Genomic DNA, 16,608 nt, shown 5'->3' on the forward strand with positions numbered 1-16,608 from the left:
GGCTCAATTAGTGCAGCTACAACGGGGAGATGGACCCACAGGCTAATTAAAAATGTACAAGCATGGCTAGGTGGGAAACATGGAGAAACAGATTTCTACCTGACGCAATTTGATATAAATATGAGAAATATGGACATGACGACGGGGCGAATTGTTGCTTCTGCGACAGAAGAGGAGAAAACGCGCCGTACATCTTCTTTTTCTGCCGGCAGTATGAAAAGTAGAGACCCGATCAAGAGAAATGGATAACGGAACTAGTGACACCGAAGAACATAGTGCGATTTATGACTGAATCGAAACTAGTGTGGCGTCAGAGCGCGCTCTGCTACAGTTCTTAAAGAGCTGAGAAGAAAAAAGGGTAACACAGCGGAATCAGAAGAATGAAGAGGAGTTTAGAGTTTAGTACGTCGGCATATTGGTCTTCGGAAAAATTTAGGTATCTTTCAAAGACTCCCCATACAAAAAAAGTAAAAAAAAACCGCTTCAACGCACCACGCTGATCATTTTTGTACATATATATTTGATACGGGTGTCAACGTTTTCTTTTGCGTGTTAAAAACATGATAGAAAAGTTTATATACTTACAAGCTCAAAAATTTTTATCTCTCAGTTGTTCATACATATATTATGTGCATGTATATCTTACATGAAAGGTTTTAGTTGTGATGATAGCAATTAAGTTTTAAGCGCAAATAACGAATAAACTGTGAAAATTTATCCAATTTTTCGGTACTCTTTGATAATGAATTGGCCTGAGCCTAGAAAATCGATCCTTTTATTGTCGCTATATTTCGAGCATGTCAAAGATCACAAGCTGAGGATAAAGCAAAAAAAAAAAAAAAAAAAAAAAAAAAAATAAAAAAAAAAAAAAAAAAAAAAAAAAAAAAAAAAAAAAAAAAAAAAAACAAGCAAATTAAAAAAATATTTAATATATTTTAAGTCCAATACACGCAATTTTGCTGTCGTGCACTTGTTTGGCGTCAATGCTCACTCATTTTCAAATATCAGGACGAAATGTACAATACCTTTCTTTTATATCTGTGGAATTTCACCTGCCTTGATCACGTTCATTTTTACATTCCACTAATTTCATCCTTTCATTCTATCAAAGATCACACTTAGACTAATAATGTGATGCCATAGAAAAGAACTCCCGTGTTCGAACTTACAGATTGGCGAAGCACTTTGTAGCCAATATATAGTTAAACAGACGCTTAACTTCAAGACCCGCCATTTCGGTGGGATGTCCAAAGGTATGCGCCCACAAGTGTCTAAGTCTTGACCTCCCAAACGCGGGACAGTCAAGCAGGAAGTGCTGGCTTGTTTCTACCGCATCATCTTCCAAACAGCTTCTACAGTCCGCTTCCAGTAAGATACCTATTCTTACCTCATATAAGCCAATAGGACAGTGGCCTGTTAAGAGTCCCATTAATAATGAGAGGTTAGCCTTACTGAGGCTTAAAAGATCATTAGATCACCTGCGATCTATCCTGGGCCAGAATGCTTTTGCAACCGCAAAAGTACCGATGCTGGCCCAGCGTTGGATTAACATTCCTTAGCCCACCTATCTGGTAGTAGAACACAAGACGATACAGGAGCACCGAGCCGTTTCCATTCTACCGATAATGATTCTAGGGTGCCTTTCCTTGCTAACTCATCAGCTTTGCAGTTACCTGCAATTCCGCTGTGACCCGGCACCCAGAGAAAACAGTAGGTATTATATGAAATTTTTCCTACATATTTTCACCTAAAATGCAAAATAAGGTAACATAACTATTCATAAGTTTACAAGTGAAGGAAAAAATCATATTGAAACAAAATGTGTATTTAGGTTATAAAATATGTAGTTATATATTGGTTATCAAACACTCAAATTGAAGCGAAATATGAGTTTTGGCTATAGAATGGTTATATATTGGTTATTATATCTGACTGATTTTGAACTTTTTTGATGATAAACTGTTTTGCACTTTAGGTAACGATTTATTCATTCAAATTATGTTCAAAACTTTTTTCAACAAGATATGCGACTAAAGCTGAAGTAATTGAATCATTGAAATTTCTTATAATTCTTTGAGATTATCAAATTGTTATTATTCAAAAAATTTAAAATGGTGGCTGTGGCTGTCCCAACTTTTTCAAAAATTGTAAGAGCTGAAATAGAACTGGAACGAATATGTGTCAAGAACATTAAAATGAAAGCACAAAAGGTTTTATGAAGAAGAAAGACAAAACAAAAACTCGCATAACAACTTAAGGCTTAAGAAAACATATATAAACAAGACTCACTTTAATAAAAAAACGATCGCATATATGACGAACAGGTTTCCCTATTAGCTTTACCCATATGCAAAGGCCACACTCAAAGTAATTACAAGACCAAATACCAAAGGTGTGCTCTTCCGATGCCCTTACCAGTGAAACATAGTTGTACGTGTAAACGAAGAGGTGACGAGTTGTAAGAAATGCGCTGGAAAACGAAAGAAACGCAAGAAATGAAAGAAGTAGTGCAGCTTTTACTAAAGGTAAATAAAAAAATAAACAAAATAAATTGTCACCCGACAAAAGTCACTCTGTCAAAAGAGTAGAGGCAGTGTCTGCGGCGAACAGAAAGCGTGCAACCCACTGAGCTAGTCGTGTGGCGCATTACCTATGCATGTATTAAGCTAACTATATGTGTACATATGTATATACATAATTCAACTAGGCGCACAAGTGGATCGCGTATCTTAAGAAAACTTGGGTAACCAATTGCATTGGCTTCAAAACAAGTTTTAGTAAAGATTTGTACTTCAAACGCAGCGGATATCGCGCTACGGTAACTCTTAAACGCAGCTACCTTCATACGAATATATACATACATATATACAAAGTAGTTGTCAACACAACCGTCTTTTTTAATACTAACGTTTAGCTGGTGGTTTTCGTGTTCCAGAAGAAATGAGATTTCTTGAAACTTCCTTATTGCGCGCTTTTACACTATTCGGCTGCGTTGTCGCACTGACAACTGCCGCTGTAATTTGTATCGATGAATCATCATTAAACAATACACAAGGCGGAAATGTCAACGAACTGCAGCGTAAAGCAGGTGATGGCGCGGAGATGGACGGCGCTGTGCTAAACTTAACTGATTCCAGCAACAGTTTCACTAATGGCAGTCACCACAGCCAAAGTCAGGTCACACAATTTTTGCAGACTGTACAGGATACATTGGAGAAGGCTAAACCTTGGGTTGTCGAATTGGAAAAGGAAGCCAAGCGACTGGAAGAGACCGCCAAACGGTTTGGCGAAGGTGTCATACGCGGTCTGGGCAGTTTTGTTGATCGTTTGATTGGTGTAGGTAACGGCAGTGGTGGTCTAAAGCCGACACGTCATGAACAGTCATCAACAACAAGCCCTCAACACACCTCTACGGCAGACGATAAAACGCCTGATTTACCGACCACAACCGCGAAAGCTGTTGTTGCTGAAGTTTTGACCGAAACTTTGGCTGCTGCGAGTGCAGTTGATGATGCAGAGAATGAAATATTTGAGCACGATAATGCTCTTTGCCCCGACGGCTTCGTGGCGGATGTAAATGGAATCTGTCTGCGCAATCATAATTGAGTTGACAAGCTAATCGCTTATTAACTGGACAGAATAAATACATACACACCTATATAAGCGCGATAAGAAAATCATTCGCAACATTTATACAATCTGAAAACATTCGAAGTATAAGTAACTAATATATTTTATTGATTTAGTGTAAGAGAAAGTGTCATTTAGATACATAGGTCTTAAAAAAAAAAAATAAAACAGCAGATTGGCTAATAAGTCAATATCATGTGTCGCTTTAAAAAATGTGTACATTCATTTGACTTATACATTATATACTATTTGCAATGCAGAGTAAAGTTAGACGGATGTGCGAAAATTTGTTTATTAGATATATGGAGGCTAGGGAAACTGCTGAACCGATTATACACATTTTGAGCAAAAAGTCACATTATTATAAAAAAAAAGATTCTATCTGAATTTCATTAATAAAGGGCGGTCCACTTCGAGGTTCTCTACATTTTTAAAGAAAAACCACAGCACAATAATGGGCATTTGCTTTTTAATGATTATCTCTTTCAAATGTTGAGTCCAATTTTCAATGACTCGATCGAGCATTTCGACTTGTAACTGGAGTATGACATGAGTGCTGGTTTGACCCAAGACTTGAATCGAAGCGAAAATGTCCGAATAAACAGATAGCATGCCACGATAACGGTCGCTTTCGGCGGTTACGTTCTCATAGGCATAATTTTTGAAAAATGTGAACAAATGATTCCACCGGCATAAAAACCACATCCAATCGTTGATTTTTCTGAATCAAACGACAGCTTTTGAATCTCTTCAGGTTGTTCTTAGTCCCAAATGTGGAAATTTTGCTTGTTTACATGCCCATTTACGCAGAAATGGGAGTCATCGCTGATCAAAATTTGGTTCGAAAGCGTCCGATATTCTTGGAACTTTTCAAGAGCCCATAGTTTAGTTCTTACACAAGCTGTATTTTGTACGCTTTTAATTTAAGATCTCGACGTAAAATGCGGCAAGTCATTCCATACGTCAGTTCGAGTTCCTGCAAATGGCGCCGAGTCCACTTTGCATGGTCTTCGTGTAAACTCCAGCTACGACTGGATTATGTTGATTATAAGTTGAGGGAAGTGCTTCCATAATGAAATGTCCAACAATGCTGAACAAAAGTAACATGACGGCTTGACACGGCTCACGGGTATCCTGTCAAATAAAGGATATAGAAAAAAATAATTATACTTTGATCACCCGTTATAACTCAAAGATTTCCGAATATTGTTGATATAAAGCCAAATATTGTCCCAAGTGGTTCATGAGCTATAGAAGGCGATGGGATGGAGATACAGCGTATTTATTTATTTAGTTATCGAAATTCATATTAGAAATTGAATGAAAATGAAGCCCATTGAAAGCGAAGAATAAAGTATCAAAAATTAAACGAAAAATAGTTTATGGGAAGAGGAAGCGGTGGGGTAGTAATTACTAAGATATATAACTATCGTGTAGATATGACACACAACAATTACTGCTGAAATAAATCCATCCCACCATTGGGGCATCGCTTTTAACCGCAATTGTTGCTCGAACTTCGTTAGTAACCCACAAAACCCACAACTCAAATCAATCACTGTGATTCATTCCAATTAAAGATAAAGTATTCAGATATTATAGAGCACAGATATATATCTTACACTTGTTGTTTTAACTTAAAAATTGTGGTGTAATTATTCTTTATTCTAGAAAATTATTGTTAAATATTTAAATTTTTATTCACTACATACAGAAATGAATAATTAATCTATTTAGTTTATTGAGATTAAAACTAATTTTTGCCTTAGTTCATTAGAACAGCGCTTAGAAACAAATGAATTTTATTACTACTCTACATCAGCCAATTTGTGGAATAAATATACTTATATGTATACGTCATGTAAAGGGATTTGACAGCGGCCCAGCAGTCAATGCCGATCTCCGTTATTCCAGTATTTGTTCCTAAGTTTCTTAGAGTCTGTTGATATTTGTATATCCGGTCATCTCTCACAAAACGTTATTAATTTGTCTGAACCTGCGATATCGAACCACTTTAGCACAAAGATGTCACACAACTGACCGATCCAAATCAAGTTCTTGTGTCAAACAATTTTGTTCAGTTTTTTGCAAAGATTAATATTCAAAGAAACATTACAATCTTCGAACAAATTATTCTCATCAGAACTTTCTAACTCCATTGGACCGGGTACTTTTCCGTTGACCTGTCCATATAAGAACTTCTGGTTAACTCTAGATCGTATTGGTTGGTCAATATACAATACATTTCAACGACATAAAATTATCTTTAACATACTGAAGTATGGTCCGAAGTCAGTCATATAATGATATTTACATAATATTTCGATCAATGTGTGAGTTTTCTTGACAAAAATTGTTGAGATATTTAGTAATTTACGACTTTCCAGCCGAGTTTTGCTTTACGTTTTGATATGAGATTATAAATTTTTTTATTATAAAATTTTCTTCGCATTAACCAAAAGCTACTGTTTCAGAACCCTAAAAATATAAAGGTATATATAATGAAATAGGAGCTGAACCAGTTTAGCTTTGTCCGCCGTCCGCTGTCCGTCGTCCGTCCATCTGTTTATATAATATAAACGCACTAGTTAATAAGTAGTTTTGAGATATCGATTTGAAACTTTGCACACGTTCTTCTCTCTCAAAGAAGCACCATATTTGCCGGATTCGCTGATATTCAACCAATATTACATAAAGCTGTCATACTAACTGAACGATCGGTTTTAAGTATTTGTATGGAAAACTTTTTGTTTGACGAGATATTTTTACAAAATAATAATAACCATTCAATAACATTTTTTTTCTTATATACTTGGTATGACTGTGAGCGACATACGTGACAAATGTCAAACTAATAATTAGTTTTTAGTGTATGTTTATTTTTCTCAAATTCTCAAGTTTCTCATCATCAGTGATCAACACGTCAATAAAATAAAGGAATTGGTGCTTGAGAATAGACGATTAATACTCAGAGTTATCACTGCCATCGTTAGAAGATCGGAAGGTGCCCAGTTGTGCCAATTTGTGACGAGTGAAAACACAATTGGTTCCAAAATTACTAATTTTTTTTCAAAAAACAACGTCACATCTAACGTCTGTGAAAAAATGCTTTCCGACCACCAGGATGTTATGAAACGTATTATTACGGGTGATGTGTATTGGATCTACAGTCGACCAGTCGGCTGAATATCGTGGAAAAGGTGAGCCAATGCCGAAAAACCCTGTCAAAGTAGGTCAAAAATCCAGATAATGTTCACAGATTTCTGCGATTTTTGAGATGTGATGCACTGCGAAGCCTTTGATTCCGATCCTTCGGTTTGTACGACAGCTATATGTTATAGTGGTCCGATATCGGCAGTTCCAACAAATGAGCATTTTATGGAAGAGAAAATGACATTTGAACAATTTCAAAACGATATCTTAAAAACTGAGGAACTAGTAATAAGTAAGTTGCTTAATATTGCAATTCACTAAAAATACGAAAGTACAGAACTAATTTGACATAACCGCAGTTAAGTTAAACCATAGCATCAACCTTTTCTCTCATAGATTTATAAGTTTAACCAGAGTTTACTATTGAATAAAGGGCCTTTCGACCACACTTTAACAACTCAGCTGTTTCGTAATCGCTATACACACAATTGCTTGTTAATTCTTGCTTTAAAAATTAAAGGAATATAATGCGCGTTTCACACTCGCTATCTTGCGGTAAAGATGAAAAATTCAATCAGTCTAAAACTTAATCGTCTGCAGCGAATGTCAATCAGTACACTTTGAAAAGTCACAACGTTCACAACAGGTCGCTGCCTCCACTAATCGTTTAAATATTCATTTGCATTCGTGAATCAATAACAAGCGAATCGCGCGTGCGCTTAACGCAAAACTCGGCTGAAAGCTCGTAGCTCCAAAATGCGTTTCATCAAACACTACTTGAAATTACTCACCATCTGTGTTTTAATTGTAATCATGCAATTTAGTAGTTTTTGCGAGACGTCAATTTTTATAACAAGGCCAGTACCGAAGGAAAACAGTACACAGCATTTGGCAATACCGATACGACCAGCTAAGAATAACTGATAGATCCGGTTTATAGTTAGAGAAATTTGAAGAATATCAATATGCCTAAGATATCTTATTATATGTTTATATGTATGTACTCCAAGTAAATCTGCGGCATTTCATTACAGTCTTAAATCCAAAAAATATTATATGAAGTATATAAACCATTTTAATTTTAGTTAACTTTTTATCAATGCAAATGAATACTTAATTAAATATAATATTTACAGATCTGTGAGTAATTATTGTGTGGAATTATCTTTTCCACTGTAAAATTCGAATTAAAAAAAAAATCTAATTGGAAGTTATGTACTTAATTTGTTTGTTTAGGCAGTAAATATTATTTTTAACATGAAAATAAAAGTTTTAATTTGACTGATCTTGAAGATTAAAAACTTCTTTTCTTTATCTTATTAATATTATAGTTACTTAACTGTCCCGCATCATTTTGCAAAAGAGGAAAATAGTCGCGAAATAATTTCGTTTCACAATGTTAGTCCAATAGATAACCTGGTGAAACATTGGTATCGAACATACCTAGGTGGGTATGGTAAATATTCAGAACTTCAGAACTATCACATTTAGACAAGGTCGTCCAAATTGCATCGAGTAACAATTGCGCTCGAAATCGCCAATTCGTCATTGAGGGTCATATTTTGACGTACATAAGTGATCATAACGGGTGATCCCTTTAGAGGTAGTTTTTTCAATAACTTTTTATTGGCAGATTATGTGTGAGTCATGTCAAGCTGTCATGTTTTTGTTGTTCCGTATTATTTGCCATTTCATCATGTAAAGACTTACGGCTGAACAAAGTTTACAAATCGTTTAACTTTATTACGAAAATTCACGTTCTTCACTAACTTATGGTCAACATAATCAGACTACTGAGCGAACTAATCGCAACACCATCATCCATCTGGAGACCCAGCATACATTATTGGATAAAATTCGACCGAACAGATCACGACCAGCATGCAGTGAAGAAAGTACAACAGCTGTAACTGAGCGTACACGAAGGCAGTAGTGAGTCGATTCGGCGCCGTTCGCAGCAGCTCGAATTGACGTATGGAACGACTTGGCACATTTTACGTCAGGATCTTAAATTGAAAGCTTACAAAATACAGTTCCAAGCAACATCGCTTCGCTCTATGGGCTCTTGAAAAGTTCCAAGAGTATCGGACGTTTTCGAACCAAATTTTGTTCAGCGATAAGGCCCATTTCTGACGCAAGAACAACCTGAGTAGAATCATTGATCAATATTTTTGTGATAACGTAAATGTCAATGGCGAGCATTATCGCACCACTATTTGATGCCTGAAATTGAAGCTCGTGATCTCTGCGATACTTGGTTTCCACAAGACGTCACCACTTACCACACATCGCATCAATCAATGGATTTATTGAGAGAACACTTCGGTGAGCAAATAATTTGACGTTTCGGGCCGATCGATTGACCACCAAGATCATGTGATATCACAACGTTGGACTTTTTCCTACGATATCGACAATCTAAAGTCTATGCGAACAATCCGGCTTCGATTTAAGTCTTGGAGTAAAACATCTAGCATGTCATTCGCCAGTTATCAGTCGAAATCCTCGAACAAGTCATCAAAAATTGGATTCAACGGATGGACTGTCTGAGTCGTAACCGCGGCCATTATTGGAAAAAGGTAGTCTTCAAAAATGTTAAAGAATGTTCTTACGAATGATAAATAAATTTGAAATTTCTATGTTTTTTGTTTAAAAAAAGTAGGAAACATCAAAATGGATCATCCTTTAGAATTAATTATCAATGGTTCAATTGATTGTAAATTTGTTTAATTTTATCGCACATAAAGCGATTGTACCATCATTAGGCCCAATGTGCTCTCAAGTGAGTGTTAGTTAAGCATTATTTAACAAGTCAGTGGATTCTATGAAATTAGTGAAAGTATTTTGTCTTTTTCAGAATTTCTATTAAATTGAAACAGTGGAATTGATAATATGATATATCTCAACAAATGAGGATCCAGACATTCCAGACAAAATTAAAGGGTAAGTACCGCAAGATGAACTTTAAATGGTTTTTTCATTGCTTCAAATAACCTTAAATAAAACAAATGTATGCAGCGAGAACCACATCGCGTTTCATAGCGGGTCACTACTTCGTGCTGCCTTACATTTTTTTTTAGATAAATACTTTTTTTATTCTACAATACAGTACATGGTATAAAATGAATACCTTAAATTCAGAAAGTGCAAGGATACACATCTAGAGATTTAAGAAGTCCATTTTGAAATCAGCATCCCTACAATACAATATTTGAGACATCCTCAATAAATCCTTGACCGATAGTCGCATAGATGGAGGATAGAGTCAATAATTTCAAATCATCTAGTATATTCTCGTAGACGGCCACCCTAAAGCCCTCCTTCAGCTGAAACGGATTCGTAATTTTATTTCGAACACTTGAGGAGGATACGTGGATTTAAGAAAAATGGTATAAGCTCAATGTGGGTCGGTGATTTGACCTTCTCCACAGCAAGCTAATACAGTTTTATTGGACGAAGATGGAAGGCGCACCGCATACTGAGATTCACAATATATTATCTATATTGACCACCCGAAAAAGGTCAAACTTTTCACAGGGCCCTAGTAATATACCGAACTTTACTAGTTGCAGAAGAAAAAACCCTATTTTCTTACTATCCGGAAGCATATGCATCGTTAAGTATTTAATCATGTATCTTGTAAACTTTTGATTTATTACGCGTTTGATGGTGAAATAGCTTGGCAAGGAGCTCAGTCATGACGAATTGATTGCACGTAACCTTTGTTCAGTTTTTCACAGCTTTCCAGCCACCTGCTGCTTTGTCCGACAAGTATTTTTCCGAGAAAAATCGGCAATGAGAACGTATTTCATTGAAATTATACTCAAACTTTGACGCCTATGTTTTTAATGTAACCACAAAAATGCTGGTTTTGCTTACGTTTGACTTCATATGTAGTTCATAGGTAATGTAAGTATGTATTACAAGTAACACACTAAGAAGTAAATTGGTGCATTTCAGGTTCACAAAAAAATTATTAATGTAAAGCTAAAAGACTGTGCAATCCTTATAGGGATTAAGGCCTTATCTTTGGTTTCGCAGAACTTCGCCGAGATCCAGTTGGAAAATTATATTCCGAAGATTCGCCTACTTTGATTAAGAAGTCTTAAAGAAAGAAAATCGATACTTCTTTCTATTTCTAGAATAAATTCTCCCTTTTTAGAGCTCTTAATACAAATAAAAACTAAATTGAAGTTGACTATATTTTCAATAAATATAACGAATTGAACAAAGAGCGCTACACAAACTTTCTGTTTTTAATAAAACAAAATCGGTTTGGGATATCAATGAAATTTGTATTTCCTGTGAAACTTAATTCGATGCCATTATAATACTCAATACAGATGTCCAGACGCTGAACCCAATTTTCGACGGTTCTCTAGCATAAATTAGGCGGCACTGCTGAAATTTCAATTTATTTATTCAAGTTTATCAACCGTCGCTGGCTTGTTGGAATGGACCATAGACTAGACGTAGCCTCATAGGAAATAGTCTAATGAGATCAAATCCCACGACCGCGGCAGCCAATTGACTGAACCATTTCATGAGATAACACGTTCACCCAACTTGGGTTTCAATAAATCGTTTGTGACATTCGCTGTGTGGCTTGGGGTGCCGTCCTGTAGAAACCACATATTGTCCAAGTCTATATTATCCAATTCGGCCCAAAGAATATTTGGTTATCTTTGAGCGGTAGCGATTCCCATTCACAGTAACGTGCCGATCTTCATCATTCGGAATGCAATGGTTACTCATGGAGTACGTGTGGATTGCTGGCTGACCAATAACGCATATTTTGCTTATTGACGAAGCCATTCAGCCAGCAATGAGCCTCATCGCTGACGATGATTACTCGATGAAAATACGAATAGTTTTCAAGTTGTTGCGATTATGGTGGTCAAACTTCTTAAGTTCTGACGTAAATTTGATCTTGTACCAGCTTACAAGGTATTTTCAGACAATTCGTCCCAAAGATGACAGAGACGCTTGAGAACGACGTGTGTGAGACTAATTTGGGTCTTTCTCAATTGATGCGCTAGCGTCATCACTGGCACTGGAACATTTTGTAGAAGATCTGTGGGTTCAAATTTTTCCACTAAACGCTCAATTGTTTATCTGCCAGCGGGATTACAACGAATATAATTACAAGTAGCGCTCTTAAAGTTTAGGCCACTGACTCCGAATTTGGGTAGAAAATTTTAATAATTTCGACTAGTTGTTGGACGGGGAAACATTATGGCCTATGGCCTATTGAAAACCCCGTTATTAGTAGTAGTAATCGATCAGTGAGAGAGCAGGGATGGAAAAGAACTGGAGGATTCACAACGTTTATTATTTGTGTATCTATCAAATACAAATTCTTTTAAATAAATTGATATATGAACTACTAATTGATTGCTTCAGCTAATTGAACGCCTTGAAGGTAATTTCGCATACATATTTTAAGTATGTATATGGATATGTATAAGTACTAAATCAGTTGAGAAATATTTAATTTTTTAGGCCTAGGTTGCCTATTTACTTCACAATTTAAAATTATCGCATATAGGCGTTTAAAAACTTATGATAGTTAAATAGAAGTACAAGGTATCACGGTACTACTTTTAATTGAATGTTTACCGGAACATCTAATTTATAATGATTACGTCACAGAAAAATTACAGGCAGATGATCAGCTTAGGTATATTATATGCATACATAAAATATTGTTTATGTCGATGCTTACCGCTATAGTCATTATAGTCTAAATTGTCATTGATTTTCTACTATTATTTGGGTTTTTCAAAAGTGATAATAAATATTACATTTCTTATGTATAAATATGTAAATAATATAAGTGTATACACAGGTATTCATATAAGCACAATTTGTTTAAATAAAATTAGCGTGTGCTTTCTCAGATTTCTATGATGCAATATTGATAAAAAATATGTTTTATGTTTACAATATTTATCGCAATTATGTTCTCTTAGCCTTAGTAGAATAGAAATATGTTCTCGATATCAAAGTCAATAATCCGCAATTAAATATTTGTTTAAAATTCGTTTTGCTGTCTGCCAATATAAACCTAAATACAGACTTGCACTAATTTAGATGAACCCTTTAGCTAGTGGAACTTTAAGAAACTCTGCGAATAATTTTCTTTGGGTCAATATGCACACCGAAGGAAAGTTTTTCCGGATATTCAAATTACTTCGTTATATGGAAGATGCTGAATGAGTTCGGTGGACGGATAAAAACGGATATGTCAAGATCATTGGAGTATAATCCCGCCCCTACTCCACTCTCCATTTTGGATCCATTGATATAAATCGAGATAGTATTTTCCAGCCCTACTTATCCTTTTACCCATTCACGTCTAGAAGGTATTCTCACCCGACAGTCATAATTGGTATCTAAGCTTTGGTGCATATAGTCTGATTTACCTAGTTGAGCAGGAGCATACAAATATTAAGCGCCTACATCGGACATGAAATACTGAGGTTATTAATCCCAGTATCCTCTGCACAGTCTTCTCTTCATATTCTACTTCGTTTTCTAATACTTTATTGTTTCTTTAATGTTGGCTATCAAATCAGTGTTCCATATGTTAGAATTGATATAAAGACGGTCATATAGGGGAGAATAAATTGAGGTCTCCCTCCATAAAATGATTCGAAATTAGCAATAACGAAACTGAGTAGTACCTCCGATTATGTAGCTTCTGTGCGTCGTTGAGCCTTTTTTTGCTATAATCATTCAGTTCATAAGCATGGAAGAGCCATCCGCAAGCTATATCGTCAATACCGCCAGATGACAGAGAATCGGTAATCATGCATATTTCAATAGTGTTGAAAGTTTCGTCTATGTTAAGAAAGGCTACCGTTGTGCATTGGTTGTGATATAGTGATTTTTCAATTATATTAATCACTTTTTGTAGGAAAGTTTCGGTTGATTGAGTATGGATTTGAGTATCTCCCAGAATTTCTTTTAAGTAAATGATGAATGGTTGTTTCAAGATGTCTTTGTAGGGTTGCCAGAATTTGGTCTTATAGTTAACATTGAATTTCCTTACTTGTGTTCTCGGTTTCTTGAGACTAACATTCTCTCAGGGAGGAAGTTTCTCTCTTAGAGAACCGTTAAAGAGTTAGTTAAAATATTTTTTAATAATTCCAGGTCCTCATTTAATTCTTGAACATTATTGATTTAATTCTTATAGATATTTGCTATTTTTTTGTTGCTATCTATATATATTCATCACATACTGCTGTCCTAGGCTTTCGGTATCGGAAGGTACTACTGGATTTTTTGCGAATACTGAATAGAATCCAGGATGGTTTCTGGAATACTATCCAGTCATCAACAATCAGTTTATCCGTTTCTATTGATAGCGAAAGATCTAGGATCTTCTTCCAACCCGAAAAATTTACCGAGCTTGGAAAAATGAAAGTTAGCATAGCGCTTTCAGTACATATACTTAAATTAATTTAGAATAAATTGTAAGAGCGACTCATCCCTGGTGTTTGTGATTGAGTTTCCCCATATGGTGTGCATCGCGTTGGCGTCACACTCTTTAGAATGTCTTCTTTATTGTTCGCCTCTGTTAAGTTTGCTGATGGCACGTCTCTATTATCGACCATGGCTGAAACTAGAAAAAAGTTACTTCTCTGTTCATCCTCCTCTATCAAGGTGGTATGTGCTGTGCTATCATTATTACAAAGAAATGCTTCTATATCGTTTTTGACGATAATGCGCTCGGTTTACCATCATTTTTTTTTTCTAAAATATGTGGGACAGACTGCTGTTTAGCCCCTTTACAGCATTCTCTTTCACCCAGAGCTCTTGGATTAATCCCAGGGCTGATGTCGACGCCACTCTCATATAAGAGGGTTGTCAGATTGGCTGCAATACTGTTTGAGTGCTGCAGATTTATCTTCATGCATTTAAGTTATTCTGTTATTTTTCTGTATTTTCATTCAAATCCCTGATAGTTGGCTGGGGTCGTTAACCTCTTCCGTGTCGTCTTCGCCGCGCTTGCAAGAGAAGGACACAAATATTAAAGGAAAAATAATTTACGGTTGATCTAAAGTGCGGAAAAGGAGCGATTTTGAATTTTTAAGATAAAACGTTTAACTCAATTTCCAAAAAAATCATCAAAAAAAATAAAAATCGTGCTAGAGCAAAACATTGCATAACTTTAGGTGCTGGATTTTGGAGCATTATTTGCTACCGATTATTGTGAATGACAAAAGAAACTAGTTTGAAAACTTATCGTTTTACACACTTCACTGCCCCTCCCTGAACAGTTCGGCTGAAAAGCTCACGCTATAATTCTTTCGGCTATGAACAGTTATTACTTGCAAAGCCAAGATTCAGTTGTTCCGCGACTTTCGCTCACATCGATTCGTGTTAAAGAAAACTTAGCAATATTTTATTTGTCAAACCTACCGAAATAAAAAGTATACAAACAATTTTATAAAACAAAAACCAACAAATATTTTAACACGAAAGCAACATGAAGTCAGTAACTTTGGTCGCAATATTGGCATTCGCGCTTTGCTTCGCCTATGTGCATGCAGACTGTGATGATTCTGTACAGAGCAATGAAGACGGCGAAGTTAAACAGTTCTTCAAGAATTTGGGCTGCAAAATACAAAAGGGTGCCGAAAACTTACAGGAAAACGCCAAACCATGGGCAGAAAAGATCGGTACTCAAGCTAAGGAGTTCGGCAATACAGTGGCGCAGAAGTACGATGAGTTGAAGCACAAATTGACCGATGACAACAATGCAAACGGCCCATCGACTCCCTTCCCAGTGGCAAATGCGCCAACTGAGAAGGTGCCCTTGGCACCGTTGAGTGGAGAAGCAGCCGCATCGTCTAACAATCCCGCTTTAGCCGCACCAGTACCCGCCGCTGGCAAAGGTGAACAGGCCGACACTATTCCTACAAAGCCTTTAAGTATTGACGATCGTTTCCTCTTTCAGACTCATGAATGCCCTAGAGGTCAAGCACTTGATCACCTCCGTCAATGTCGTCCGAATGTTTAATGTATTACAAAATTTACTCGTCTCTGAATGTTCTGCAGTGTGGTGGATCATGGTAACACAGGTTGATAAATTCAAATTAGAGTATAACTTATGTTGACTCATGAAGTATAATTCAATAATTGGCAATGTAATTAATAACGTAATCATCTAAAAGTAGCTGTGAAATTTTAAAGCCTTTGAACAAATCACAATTATTTAATTACACATACACATACATAATACATTTAACAACTTAACAAAATAGTTCGTTTCATTGTCAGTGGTTTTATAGATTTACATTGATTTTTTAGCCTTAATTTCAACTTATCTAGTTAGTATTTTCAGTGTGCTGCGAGTTCAAAGTCATATCTTTGAGGACAAAATACAATAGCTTCCGAGAAACTACTGCTGTTAAAAACAATTCAAAACTCAAAATAAACTAAAGTGGAAGTCGCACATTCATTGCACTAGGCTTGAGGCTAGATCAGTTGTCTTTGCTATTGGACAAATTTGCATTGAGTATGTTTAAAATTCAACCCTCATACCTCATACTTCATATTCCGAAACTACTTAAATATGTACGATCATATAATCGACGCTTATAACTATCGAGGGAACATTTAAATCACAACTTTTTTGTTTAACTACAGCTGCACAAAAGTTATAACACACTTCACTGGTACTTTTTCCATAGCATTAAAGGCTATAAGGGGATAAATTGAGCGATCAAAATTAAGATGGCAGCTATACTCGTAATCTATAGTGGTCCAATTAAAACACATATACAGAGATTGTATACAGAGATGTGTACAATTCTC

The 16,608-nt window shown here is 35.9% G+C and overlaps 2 protein-coding genes across 2 annotated transcripts; both read left to right on the top strand.

Moving 5' to 3' along the window:
* Positions 1–2,792: 2,792 nt before the first annotated feature.
* On the top strand, positions 2,793–3,843 carry LOC108967264. The gene has a single exon (XM_018930603.1). The coding sequence runs from the start codon at positions 2,941–2,943 to the stop codon at positions 3,604–3,606; it is 666 nt and encodes a 221-aa protein (XP_018786148.1). The 5' UTR covers positions 2,793–2,940; the 3' UTR covers positions 3,607–3,843.
* An 11,281-nt stretch (positions 3,844–15,124) lies between these two features.
* On the top strand, positions 15,125–16,047 carry LOC108966745. Its single transcript, XM_018929813.1, has 2 exons — positions 15,125–15,686; positions 15,749–16,047. Exons 1-2 carry the CDS (start codon positions 15,278–15,280, stop codon positions 15,754–15,756), a joined length of 417 nt encoding a protein of 138 aa, XP_018785358.1. The 5' UTR covers positions 15,125–15,277; the 3' UTR covers positions 15,757–16,047.
* The last annotated feature ends 561 nt before the right edge of the window (positions 16,048–16,608 follow it).

The sequence above is a fragment of the Bactrocera latifrons genome, unplaced genomic scaffold (assembly GCF_001853355.1).
Source record: "Bactrocera latifrons isolate USDA-ARS-PBARC rearing strain unplaced genomic scaffold, ASM185335v1 scaffold_0, whole genome shotgun sequence".
Taxonomy (NCBI): Eukaryota; Metazoa; Arthropoda; class Insecta; order Diptera; family Tephritidae; genus Bactrocera; species Bactrocera latifrons.

Excerpts from the sequence above, each read along its gene's own strand:
- LOC108967264 (XM_018930603.1), top strand. The coding sequence starts at position 2,941 with ATGAGATTTCTTGAAACTTCCTTATTGCGCGCTTTTACACTATTCGGC.
- LOC108966745 (XM_018929813.1), top strand. The coding sequence starts at position 15,278 with ATGAAGTCAGTAACTTTGGTCGCAATATTGGCATTCGCGCTTTGCTTC.